General features: G+C 41.2%; 2 protein-coding genes across 2 annotated transcripts in view; one reads left to right on the top strand and one right to left on the bottom strand.

Annotated features, from left to right (window-relative positions):
• Nucleotides 1-8,844, top strand: part of REV3L (REV3-like, polymerase (DNA directed), zeta, catalytic subunit) — a gene marked incomplete at its 5' end in the record, with an annotated part of 77,037 nt that extends 68,193 nt beyond the window's left edge. The window contains 5 exons of the mRNA XM_010291777.1: nucleotides 786-923; nucleotides 1,795-1,985; nucleotides 2,875-3,121; nucleotides 5,152-5,361; nucleotides 7,688-8,844. Of these exons, the coding sequence (XP_010290079.1) occupies nucleotides 786-923; nucleotides 1,795-1,985; nucleotides 2,875-3,121; nucleotides 5,152-5,361; nucleotides 7,688-7,828 (927 nt within the window). The remainder of the gene's footprint in view (nucleotides 1-785; nucleotides 924-1,794; nucleotides 1,986-2,874; nucleotides 3,122-5,151; nucleotides 5,362-7,687) is intronic.
• A 3,977-nt stretch (nucleotides 8,845-12,821) lies between these two features.
• The window catches only part of KIAA1919 (KIAA1919 ortholog), a gene marked incomplete at its 5' end in the record, with an annotated part of 6,115 nt that continues 5,699 nt past the window's right edge, over nucleotides 12,822-13,237 (bottom strand). The window contains 1 exon segment of the mRNA XM_010291776.1: nucleotides 12,822-13,237. This exon segment is cut by the window's right edge and continues 31 nt beyond it. Within this exon segment, the coding sequence (XP_010290078.1) occupies nucleotides 12,822-13,237 (416 nt within the window).

The following is a 13,237-nucleotide window of genomic DNA, read 5'->3' as shown; positions in this document are numbered from 1 at the left end:
CAAAGCTGCAGTTCAAGAAGTGGGACACCTCTATGCAGGACCTTCTTCAGCCTGAGGCAATCTAAACTTGCTGCTCCCTCTTCCATGGGAGCTAGGAAGATGTGGCGTTATCCTAGTAATACTGGGAAGAAATTGTTCCTCATTCTTTCTTTTAAAACTGGTCAAGGAATACTGACACAAGAATAAAATAAGAGATTTGAGAAAACAAGCAAAAGAGACCATGATCCTAAAAATCCATTCATGAGGAAACTGTTCTCCAAGCGTAGGAATTTAAAAAACATGCTTTCCCCAAATCAAGATACTAACTGATTTTAGGCACCTCATAATTAAATGAAGTGTGAAAATAGAAAGTTCAAAGCCACTACTTTTGCTGGGAAAGGTTTCTTCTCTGATGTTTAAAATTAAGTAGTTGTCTTTTTAAGAGAGAGGTAATACAGTTAACATTAAAAGTGCTAACAGATGCAGTCCAGAAAATTAAGGGTACTCAAAACAAATTATGCTGTCACTTTTCGTCTGAACCTCAGGTTGCTAAGCCTTTACAGCTAGATGAAATATAAAGTGATTTAAGAATGGAACACCACTGAATCCCAACTTCCTCATCCAAACAGTCCTCTGATCTAGTTTATTGATTTTAATTATTTTAAAAGACAAACAAACAACAAACCAAAACCAACAGCAATAAAGCAAAGTATTCCTTAGGATATTCCATAGGAGACCCATGTTCAGAGACACCTTATTTTCCCAACATATGCCAGATTGGGCTATCTTCTTTCTAAACATTCCAGGTCTACTTGCCATGTGTCCTGCAAACTAAAAAGAGATACGTGGGTTACATGTATGAAACACTGGACCAGAAGGACCCAGTATTTGATGCAAAAGGCATAGAGACAGTCCGAAGGGACTCCTGTCCTGCTGTTTCCAAGGTAAAATACTCGTGCATTTCTTCCCAAATGAAATTATATTATTCTGTTATTTCATTGTATATTTGTCCTTTCTCAGAATTGATAGTCCTTGTGAGTTGTCTGAGACTTCTTCCATTTTTCTGCTATGAGCCATTTGAAAGATAAATTGAAGATCTTGCAGAGCATGACAAAAACTTGCACTTTCCATCTTAACTACTACTTTTCAGCCCCTAAAAACCCCATAAAAAGCCCTCAGCCCCATATAAGTTGTCTAGAAGACCATTCTTAATCAATTTCACTTTAACTGGAAGTATTACTCCAAGACGAGTGAGGTACACTGATGTGTGTAAATAGCTCACTTACATAAATCTAGTTTAGCTGAGAATTCATTTAAAATAAGCCTCCTTGCCTGTTTATGTTAAGTTGTGTATTGGGGGTTTAAAAAGAAAAGGCTCCTCTTCTTAATCAAGTCAAAACACATTTATGCCAGTAAGGAAGATAACCACTTAGGAGGATTTACTCCCATTTTTCTTTTTAATCCCAATTCTTTGTTTGCTGAGGTGGTCAGAAAGCCATGGCAAAATATTTTAGATGACAGGAAAAACATCTCTCATACTCTGCAAAACCTCTCAAATTGTTGAAGCAGTCTTAGTGCCAGAGTATGGATGTCATGAAGGATGTGTCAAACTGATGAAGAAGTTGTCCAGTAGTGTGTTTATGAATGTCTTTGGAAGAGAATGCAACCTGTTGTCATATTAACATTCTAGTTCACAACTGATAATTTTTCGAAGCAGTGTATTAATATTTCTGTATAACTTACTAAATTATTTTGAATTAATTATTTTTTAGTTAAACATAGGGTTTTTTTCACCTTTCTCCTTTGGTTGTAAAGATACTTGAGCGTTCTATCAAGCTGCTGTTTGAAACACGGGACATAAGTCAGATCAAACAGTATGTTCAGAATCAATGCATGAAGTTACTGGAAGGAAAAGCCAGCATGCAAGACTTCATCTTTGCAAAAGAGTACAGAGGGAGCTCAGCTTACAGACCTGGATCCTGTGTACCAGCTCTGGAAATCACCAGGTAATGAGATTAAGAAACGCTAATCATAGATGTTTTTTTCTCTTAACCTTTGTACTGCCAAGTTATGGGTAGTAGTGAGATGTCTCTTTCAGATACTGTTGCAGCAGTTGGCTCTGACTCTTCTGTAGGTGAAGAGAGATCAGGCGCCAGATAGTCCTGGAAAGCCATTTTGTAGTCCTGGAAAGAGCCACACATGTTCAAGAGTAACGTCTCTTGTCAGGATGCTGTAGCAATGTGTTCTCTGCTGTTACTTATGCTTTGGTTTTCATAGAAGGGCTTGGCCCATCACTCACAGACATTAGATATGTTAAAATTTGTAATAATGATGTCTCTCAGTGCTGTGAAATACATTACCAGGTGTGATTTTTCATTTTTTAAAAAGTACCTTACTTAAAGTAAGTATTTCACACTGTTGATATTATTTATCAGTAGTAGATAATGCGAGCTGGCACGTTTTGCCACCTTGCTTAATACAAAAGGTCTTCAAATTAAGCCATGCTTTTTAAATAAAATAAAATTCAAGTCCAGGATTGATATCTGCTTGAAATTGAATTGCCCTTTGCTTTCTGGGTACTTGAGCCCTTTTTAGTACCCTGGCTGCTCTTTATTAAAACACTTCTTTAAGGAAGGGGTAGCTAGAAAAAAAACCTGCATGCAAACCCAAGTGACCTGACACAGAACATATCTTTGGGGATCATGTTCCAAGTTCTAAAATTTGGGTCTGATCATGAGAAATCAAAAATGAAACAACTTGGTCCAGTGCTTCTTAACAGACACTAGCTTCAGTTGTCTGGAGGCCTACTAATATAACCAGATGGGGAAGTTTACAAGCAAATGAAATCACTATGAATTTGTCTCTGGATGCATTATAAAGGCTATTTTTAAACAGGAGAATGCTTGCCTATGACCGCCGCTCTGAGCCACGAGTTGGGGAGCGAGTGCCCTACGTCATTGTGTACGGCATGCCTGGGCTGCCCCTGATACAGCTGGTGAGGCGGCCCATTGAAGTCCTGCAGGATCCCAACCTGAGGCTGAATGCTACGTACTATATTACCAAACAAATTCTGCCACCGCTAGCTAGGGTGTTCTCACTTATAGGCATAGACGTCTTCAGCTGGTACCATGAGTTGCCACGGGTAAGTGTTTGAAAACAAACAGATTACAAATGCAGTGCATCTGTACAGTGTTTGGTTTTATCGCGACTTTTAATGGAATGAGGTTTATGTGAGGCAACAGCAAAGTTTATTTTACGAGGCAGTGTTTGATGCCCAAACATGCAGACTGGATTCTTAGATCTTCTGTGTGTTTTTTTTCACTGAGTAAATCAATTTTTTCTGCCAGTCCTGTGCAGGGTTGATCACACTGTCAGTTTCTATTTTCTGACCCTTTCCATAGCTTAAAAGAATATTTTGCTGTAACTGTATGTTTTTAGCAGTACTTGTATCTGTTTGGCTGTACCACCTTTTAAATCTCTCGATAGTAGATGCTGGAACTCCTGTTTTTCCAAGATGTTCTGAAGAGCTTTGCTCTTTATAGAAAAGGTGGTAGTACCCAAGCAGCAACAACACTTTTTTTTAAAAGTCTGTATCAGCAGAAACTTTAAACTAATTACATCCAAAACTGACTTTCCTAAAAGTTAAAGAAATCATCGAGATGCAGGAAGAGAAGTGCTGGATAGCTGGATTTTAGTTTGCAATTCCCCTGATGAAAAGGGATGGTGAAAGACAGTGTATTTGTGTAGTTTGGTGTCGTGGTTTAGCCCCAGCCAGCAACTAAGTCCCACGCAGCCGCTCACTCGCTCCCCCATAGTGGGATGGGGGAGAGAATCGGAATAGTAAAAGTGAGGAAATTCATGGTTTGAGATAAAGACAGTGTAATGGGTAAAGCAAAATCCGCACACACAAGCAAAGCAAAACAAGGAATTCATTCTTCACTCCCCATGGGCAGGTGGGTGTTCAGCCATCTCCAGGGAAGCAGGGCTGCATCACACATAATGGTGTCTGGGGACAATGGACACCATAACCCCAAACATCCCCTCCACCCTGTCCTTCTTAGCCCCAGCTTTATATACCGAGCATGATGCCCAATGGTATGGAATATCTCTTTGGCCAGCCTGGGTCAGCTGTCCTGGCCACGTCCCCTCCCAGCTCCCTGTGCACCCCCAGCCTTCTTGCTACCAGGCCAGCATGAGAAGCTGGACTGTCCTTGACTGCTTAGCAACAACCCAAAACATCAGCATGTTATCAACATTTTCTCATTCCAGATCCAAAACACAGCCTCACACCAGCTTCTGTGAAGAAAATTAACTCTATCCCAGCTGAAACCAGGGCATTTGGTTACTCTGCTCCGTGTAGACTTTGGCAGCATAGTAGTGCATCATGTTTCCCACTGCAGGCTTTCAATATAGCCTTGACTGACTTCAATTCCGCTTCTTTTCTCTACCTTTCTAATGGCACTGTGACACTCACCTTAATTATCTCCAGCAAGCTGCTCTAAAAAGGCAAAAAGAGACCCCAACTTTCTGCAAGGCCAGTTTGCGCCAAGGAGGTTGTGGGGAGCGGAGGGGCTGGGGTTTGAAGCAGGAGAGTGAAGGATAGCACAAAGTCCTGCAGCACCAGGAGGGAGTGCGGAGAACGAACCTCTCTGGGCAAGGGAGCAGGGGCACAGCTTTGTCAGGGGAAATGGGAGCGTGAGCTAGAGCCACAGACCGAAGGACGGTGGCAGCTCCGTGACCAGGGCTGCCGTGGCACAGAAACTCGAGGGGAGGCAGGATTCAGAAGGCAGCCACTGGGGCTGCAGCCCAGGGCACCTTTGCATGTCAAGTAGATCGGCACCTACAAAGTAACAGCCGCAGGAGGCAGAGTTTGCCATGAGGTGGGGAGTTGAGCATGCGACTGAGGATTTCTGTGGTTACTCTCTCTTCTGGTGAGCTTCCCTGTGCAATAGGTGTGGGTGGGCTCTGGTCAGCATATTGCTTCAGGATGAGTGCTCTGCTCTTCAGAGCGATGCGATCTGTGTTGTTAATTTGTGCATGAACCTGTGCCCTGCAGGCTGTGTTGCACTTTCATAGTCCTTTTAAAAAAAAATAGGCTACTGGAATCTAGGAATAAGGCAAACTACTGTCTTGGAAGTTCATTACCTGTGAGTTACTTTTTTTTTTTAACAGATTCAAAAAGCTGCCTCGACTGCCCGCAGTGAGCTAGAAGGACGCAAAGGCACAATCTCGCAGTATTTCACGACCTTACACTGTCCTGTGTGTGATGAACTGACCCAGTATGGGATCTGTAATAAATGCAGAAGCCAGCCACAGCATGTGGCAGTGATTCTCAACCAAGAAATCAGAGAGCTGGAGCGTAAGCAAGAGCAGCTGGGCAAGGTATGATTAAAGCATTGTCAGATATCTGTCAGCCAAAGACAGAGGCTGAAATTTCAAAGCAGTGTGTTACCGAATGCCCCCAACAGAAATGGGAAGCACCATCCGGGTGTTGAATGTGTTACAGCTTGTTTGCTGTTCCCATTGCTGTTGAGGGCAGCACAGCAGCTGTTACTCTCCTTAGCTTTGAGTGAAACTGAAGGCTAAGGGGAGGATCAGAACAGAAGATGCTTTTCTTCTTTTTGTAAGAGTAGCTTACATGGTTTGTAGATTCCTTCTTATAACAACAGTGACGGAGAGTTGTGAAAGTATGAAAAACTCACCTTTTTTTATATTAAAATAACTGATGATGTTCTAGTAACAAAAACGTTTGTCACCGAAAATGTATTCTTCTTAGGTGCATAACATGGATGTGTTTTTAGCTTGGGAGTTTTCTTGTTAACTTTCCTCTCAACAGGAATTTTCCAAGCTGGTTTTTTTCCCGCGAGCTAGAAGTCAGTTAAGAGGGTAGCTGACTGTGCTATAATATATTATAGCAAAGCACAGTGCCTCCCCTTGCAGAAGCATATGCATATCCTCACCTAATTTTGTACTGTCATATTTTATAATTGATATTTTTGTTAAAATTGATTTTTAGCACTAGCACGTGAGCCATTTTAAAAACTTGCCTGAATTGCAGAGATAAAAATGTGCCTGTAGTCTAAGGATCAATTTGATAGGTTCCCATGGGGCTCTGTTGCTAGAAAAGCCTTATAATTCTCAATTCATAAATATTGCATTACTAAGGTGTGGGCTTCTATTTCTTGCTGTATTTTGCAATATTTGCTCTGATCTGCATTGTAAATGGCAGTCAAGGAAGACGATGTGATGCATGTTCTGCAGTTTTCCTGCAGTAGTCTGAACCTTTTGCATTGCTTTTGTTCTGGAATAAATCAGAACTTGGCAGATTGGTCCAGCCCCACAGAAGGGTCAGCGGGCTTGATCAGAACATTCTCTTGTCCCCGCAACATGCCGCAGGCTGGCAAGGCCTGGGATCCCATTCTAGTCAGTGTTTGATTACGCAACCTCTCAGTAATAGCATCTGTCTTACTTTCATATGAAGATGTATATATCCTTCACGTCTTAAATTCTTGGCCCTCCTAGATTATAAACATGCTGGAGCCATCAGAAAACTGATACACCACCAAATCATACATTATTTTAAAAATTACTAGCCACAGATGGCAGACTCATTTCTGAGGTCCTTCTAGTGGTTACAACCAGGAACAAACCCAGCTTCGGTCCTGTTCCTGCTGGTCAGGGTTGCAGGCATGAGGAGCGGGTTCCTCCGAGGTGCCACATGTGGGAGTTGGCTGGGAGGGGCTGCTCCTCTCCAGCTGTTGTCAGTTTGAGTTTCTGGTCTGCAGGGGTTCAGTGCTGAGAGGGCTGCTGCTGCCCAAGTAACTTTAGTTCTTTTCCCCCTTTCCGTGTTAATTTTAAAAGCAAAGGATATGATTTTGACTTCTTGTTCAAACTATGCAAACACAAGGGTAACATTTTGTAATGTTCTGGTGTTGCACGACGCAAGTGTGGTTAGAAGCAAATTTCTGATGTTTTGGAAAAACTCTTGGGGGTGGCAGATACGGGAAAGGATTAAAAATGAAAGAGCAAAGATGGGGACTTCAGTTTTCCAAAGGTAGCCACCTTTGGAAAAACTGTGCCTGCTGCTGTTTTATTCCATCGGGTAGCTCATGTTAAAAGTGCTTTCAAGCAGCAGTAGCTACATTAACGAGTAGTTCCATGAGCAAAGAGAGCACAGAACCAGCCTGCCTGTGTATTTCTGTCGTGGGATTGATTAACCCTGGCTTGGAAAGTAAAATTCTAATTGAAGCTTATCTTGAAACAGAAGTAAGTTTGTTAAGTCCCCTTCCTGTGTAAAGAATAACTGCAGAATAACAGTTTTGTCTTTTTTCACTAGGAAACCTTTATACTGGGCAAGTTTATCATTAATATAAACACACTGCCCCACTTAAATCCACTCAACTTACTTACCTTATTTTTCCAAGTGCCACCACATACGAGTAGAACTTGAGTAGCAGGACTGAAAGCCAAGCCGTACAGGCAAGCTGTCCATCTCTGCCTGCTTCAGGCACCCACTGAACAGCCTGGCAGCGGCAGGAGAGGGGCCGCAGAGCTGCGCTGGATCCCCCTCTGTGTGGGGGAAAAGCCCGGTGCTGGCTGCCTCGAGGCCATGCCTGTTCTGCTGATAAAATGCCAAGTAGTCCCAAGTGATGCGTGCCTGCTTGTGTTAAGTTTCAAATAATCTGGTTTGCTTTTTTGTGTCATCTAGATATGCAAGAACTGTACAGGCTGCTTTGATCGACAGATCCAGTGTGTCTCCCTCAACTGTCCAGTACTTTTCAAGCTATCCAGAGTAAGCAGAGAACTGTCAAAGGCACCGTATCTTCGCCAGCTACTTGACCAGTTTTAAATGATCTGTGTTACGGGATTCCAGGTGCTATTTTTTTTTTTCAGTGTTTACCACACTAAGACTTACGTGCATGGTGCTTTTTCAATTCTCATCTAGTCCAGGATTTCCATTCTAACTGTTGGGTTTATTACCTGAAGAATAATGAACGCTTATCCTAACTAAATTAAAAAAAAAAAATACATTTGTTGATCTATGAATAGCTCACTTTTTAAGATGTACAAATTTCTTCTCTCTTTCATGTTTCTAACATACTGTTTTATAAAGCTGATGTTGAAATAGCTATGTGTAACATCTTGTAAATCCATTTCGAAGTAGAAGTCAAGTTTACTTCCTGGAGGAAGGAGCACTGAAAACCTCTTGAAACGATAAAACCATTAGTGTGTGTTCTTGAACTGTCAGTATCAAGACGTGTTACTTATATATTATCCATTCACTTTATAATTTTGTCTGCGAAATACTTTGTAAATACACTTTTTTACTTTTCAAACAACTGAGTAAAATAATGTGCAATGACTTTTATACAGATAATTTTAAAGTCGGTTGGTATATCTCCTCCTAAGTTTTGCTTGATTCCAAGTAGATTGTTATTTTGATCAGACTGTGCAAACAGTAGTATCATGTGTAGCATTTTGAAACATTATTTTCTAAAAATTGCTGTCTTGCTTTAGCTATTAATGGGGCATTGTGAGGAACTGTGCAAAGACATTTTTGTTACAAACCTGTGGGACTGTTGCAATACTTTAAATATAAAATTTTATTCCATTTTTGCTTGTTTTGTATAGACATTTCTATTGCTTCTAAATATGCTTAAAATATTTTCTTTCCTTACGTACTGTACAGTTAAATCTTATTTGCCACCATCTTGACAAAATGTGTATTTAGAATATTTGTATAACTGTATAAAATGGAAAAGGAATTATGTGGTCAGTGCATCGTTTTCTAAACTGGAAATCATTTTGTTTTAGAAGTTAATAATGGAAACCATATTAAAGTTGAATAAAATGATATGGTAAAAATTATATGCTGCTTTTTTTATACTTGCCCTCAGTTGCAGACACCTTTGTTTCCCTCCTTTGGCACTCAGAGTAATGGAAACAAGACTGTTCAAATGAGAGTTAAGAGTCCACAGATCAGCTGGGATCTAAAAACCTCAGTATCAGTTCTTGGAGGCCTTCCCCAAACCGGAAGAGAAACATTTCCAGTTTTCCATTAGTCAAAACAGGAGTGAGTTCTAAATTTAGAAGTCCAGAGTAGCTTTGAAAAATAGAACAAAACTTTATTTACATCAAGGAACCTGAGTGCCTCCTCCAGTTTAGAATTTATTACATTCAAGACACAAGACTGTCTTATCGAATTTCACATTCTACAGTACAATGTAAACCCATGCCAAGCAGAATAAAAACTGTTAAATAGATAATAGAATGGCCACAGATTGCAATGTGCTTTTATGCAAAATAACTAAAAAAAAAAAAAAAGCCATCAAGGCACAAAAACTTTGCCTACTCTTGCATTCTAGCATTGGTCCTGAACAGAATAAAAGTGCAAAGGCCAGGACTAACACGTTGATGCTTATGGTACAATCCAGCATTTGGCAGTGCTTCAGGGATAAATAAAAATACTAAATGACATTTTAACCTTTAACACTGGAGTAAATGGGCAAGTGCTCATCTTCCACTCAGTCCTGGCTTTATGGACAGAAATACGATTCTTAATAAATTTGGGCATCTCATCCATGGACCACAGTCTTCCTCCTCACCACAGAGATGACTTTTCTAGCATAAGCAAGGAAAGGGTAAAGCAATACAGTTTACTTCAAGTAATTTCACCCCATAATGTGTAAATTTAAGCTTTCTGGAGGATCTTTAACTTCAAAGGCACTGTAAATAAACCCTCACTTTAACTGTACATGCCAGGAAGCAATTTACTTTAAATGTCCTTTCAAACCTGGAAAAACTAACATTCCTTGTCTAAAAACAAGCCTTGTGCACAAACCCAAGAACTAGGAAAGCTACAGCCTTGAACATCAAGGATGCCTAGGACTGCTGTGAACTGGACTCATTGTTTGACCTGTCCTAGATCTGTTTTAATCTTAAAATTGCTTTAAACGTTTCATTTTCATTAAAGTGATATTAAAAGCAGGCTTTTAGGGGATAAGGAGAACAAATTCCTTAAGTATATTCCATTTCAAGTTTGAGGCCAGAATCAAGACATGGAAGGCTCTAAGCACTTGCTGAGATTACTCAAAATTTAGATGTCATCCAGACAAAGGCCTCCCTGTATCATTGTAACGTGATTCCACATGTACCACTCCGGATCACTCTGCCTTCCTGCTGCCTTCATTCGCCTCCTGTAAAAGGCTGTGCTCACCTTGGCATTCCAGGCTGTTGCTCCATTCCTACTACTCAGGCCTCCTCCTGCTTTTATAGGGGACATGGGGATGAATTCAAGTGACTCACACACAGTATTTCTACACTTGTGGGGAAGACATCAGTCAGAAACACAAATAAGTGTGTGTATATACAAGCAGTAAGTGGGTAAGGTTCAAAGAGGTTACGGTGCACTTCCCAGTGTGACTTTCATTTCATTTTCTGTTTTCTAGTACTTGATTATGCAAGATGTGTTCGTGATCCCTGAGAACAATCTTACCTGCAGGACATTCCCATTTGGAATTTCATTCCAAAAATCAGCGTATAAGATGGGGATTATTTAAAATCTTCCCGGTTGCCAGGTGCATTTCCTAAACTAATTGTCTTCTGGCAATGCGATCTTGGCGATCTTGGGTATGGGGAGACTTTTTCACATCACCATCAATCCAAGTGAAGCCTGTGGACAGCCATTCCCATTTCCATACCTTTTGTTGTCTGTCCTGCACCCAGTTTCTGCCAGAGGAAACCTGTGACCTCCCCGGCAGGGATGACAACTCAGGCAGAAGCAGAGCAGCAACAGTTACTACTCACCCCGTGATTTGAAGTCACCACCTCTGCCCCATGACTTCATTTGTTATCTCATGAAACTAATAAAGCACAGTTTAGTTAGTTAAACACACTAACCAAACACTAACTCCTGCTGATCATATGCTGTCACACCTACCTAGAACAGGATTTGGCCTGGTAATGAAAGGCATTTACCTTTAAGCAAAGAAGAGAACCCTTGTATAGCAAGTGAAACAAGTTTTAAAGTGCAGGTTCATGCATTGCACTGGAAGAGAAGCCACAGGAGAGCACATACATACACACAAGGAAAAAAAAGGAATGGGGCAAAACCACAACAGCATTTAAGTGCCAACAGCAGTGGGGGAGGGAGAGAGAGAGGGGAAACTCTTCCACAGGGCAACATGCAAAAAAATTAGGCATTTTCACTGCAAGTTGTTTCCTGCTTCTTACTGACTTCTCAGAAGAAAGCAAAAAGCCACGAGGTTCTAGGTTGCTCACTCAAGAGGACAAGACAGGAAACAAAAACAGACCTGAAAATACACTGAACACCTAAGATTCTGTGCTATATTACAGCTAGAGCTCTTTTGATAGTAAACTAAATCTCCTAGCAAGACAAATATTAATAAAAGTGCAAAAAAATATCCCAACATGAGCACATTTTGATCACACAGCTTTAAAAAACAGTACTTTACCTACAAGTCTGGAGTTTCAAGTAGACAAATTGCAGGATTACTGTTTCCGAGTCAGATTTGGTCATTAGCTGCTGCTTTTTTTGCTCGTACTGGGGAGGGCTCGCTGGCATGACCGGTCCTTCCCCCATCCTCCTGCTTAGCAGCAATGGGCCTACAAATACAAAACCACTGCTGCTCCTCTAGAATCTGCCTGTAAGTCATCACCAAAAGAAAGAAAAACCCAGAGGGCACCAATCCACAGGACAAGTGATGGTGCGGTACGACCTGAAAGGATTGACTGAATCCTCCATAATTAGCTCTCATCCTCAAATTTTCTTTTCAACACATGGCTATGTTAAAGTCTTGGCACAAGGCGGCAGAAAATTGACTTGAGGACATGGTTTAGTGGACATGGTGGTGTTGGGTTAGTGGTTGGACTTGATGATCTTAAAGACCTTTTCCAACCTTAATGATTCTGTGAAAAGTTGTTACAACATTAATTTAAACAACTGGCTTAAAAATAGCACAGCCCTATGCCAATACCATATAGTAAGTCATCTCTTTATATATCATTTTATCTTCTTCATACATTTCTTGATTTCAATGGCAGTGCAGTAATTAAAATCACAGGTACAATCACAGGTACTTTAGATTTGTCACCGGTGTTTAACTAGTAAATCAGAGTCAAGCATTATAGTAGATTAACACGACCTATTTTGTCTCCCTTCCTACACACCACTTTTAAATGACCCAAAGGCATGGTCCCACTCAGAAAAATTAACTTTTAATTTTTTCTCATCTTAGTGACAGAACCAGGAAATTATATAGTTTGCCAATAGGCTGTCCGATTTACAGCCGCTGGTCATGACCTGAAATTGGACTCGATTTCCTGGTTTATGTCACACACAAACTTTCAATGCAGCAGAAACGTTCTTCTTTCATGATATGAGAGTGTTCAGTATCACAGATAACAGATTTCTATCCTCTCTCATGAAAACATTTTTATGACCAAACACCTCAGAACTGCACCCTTTCACCCACCCCAAAAAACTGAGTGGTCTGAGCAGTCCCCTTCTTTCCTAGTTCTTATTACAGCAGACAGTATTACACACATGCCTCACACTTTAAAAAACATCTCTTACGTTTTAACGTTTTTCGGTATAGTCTCTACATTTTATCACATTACCCCGTGCACATCACAGTGGACCTTCCCACTCCAAGACACATCGCTGCAGACTGAAAATGAAAGAGGAGAAAGGGCCGGACAAACAAACGAACCCACTGAGCTCTGCGCTGCCACAAAAGGATTCTTGAACCACTTTACGAGAACAGCTACAATTCAATTGCATTTCCCTTAAAAAAAAAATAAATAAAAGGTCAGCTTTTGCTTTAGTCGTTCTTCTCCCGGTCAACTTTGACATTTTTTCTCCCAGGGGAGCCACCCACAGCCGCTGGAGCATTGCGCAGTACATCCTCCAGACGGGGCTGGAGAGAGGCTCTGGCTGGAGAGTCCCCTGGTATCTTACGGGAGGTCTCTACCACAGAGTTTCTCAGCGTGTCATTCATCTCTATGACCTCAAAGTCTGCTTCGTTCCACTCTCCTGCGTCCTCCTCATCCTCTTCATCCTCATTAAGCCCCGAGTTTGACAACAAAGCTTTCCGGTCCTCGCTCTCACTCGTTTCTTTCAAGCCGCTCTCACTGGGAGAGTTGGCCAACCTGTACATCAGAGGGAAGAGTATAACCGTCGTTGCAGAAGTCACCAAGGCAGTGTACATAACCACCGGAACGTGGCGAAACCTTCCTT

This window comes from Phaethon lepturus, unplaced genomic scaffold (assembly GCF_000687285.1).
Source record: "Phaethon lepturus isolate BGI_N335 unplaced genomic scaffold, ASM68728v1 scaffold12887, whole genome shotgun sequence".
Lineage (NCBI taxonomy): Eukaryota > Metazoa > Chordata > Aves > Phaethontiformes > Phaethontidae > Phaethon > Phaethon lepturus.
Note: the sequence above shows the minus strand (reverse complement) of the source record. Positions and strands in the feature narration are given on the sequence as shown.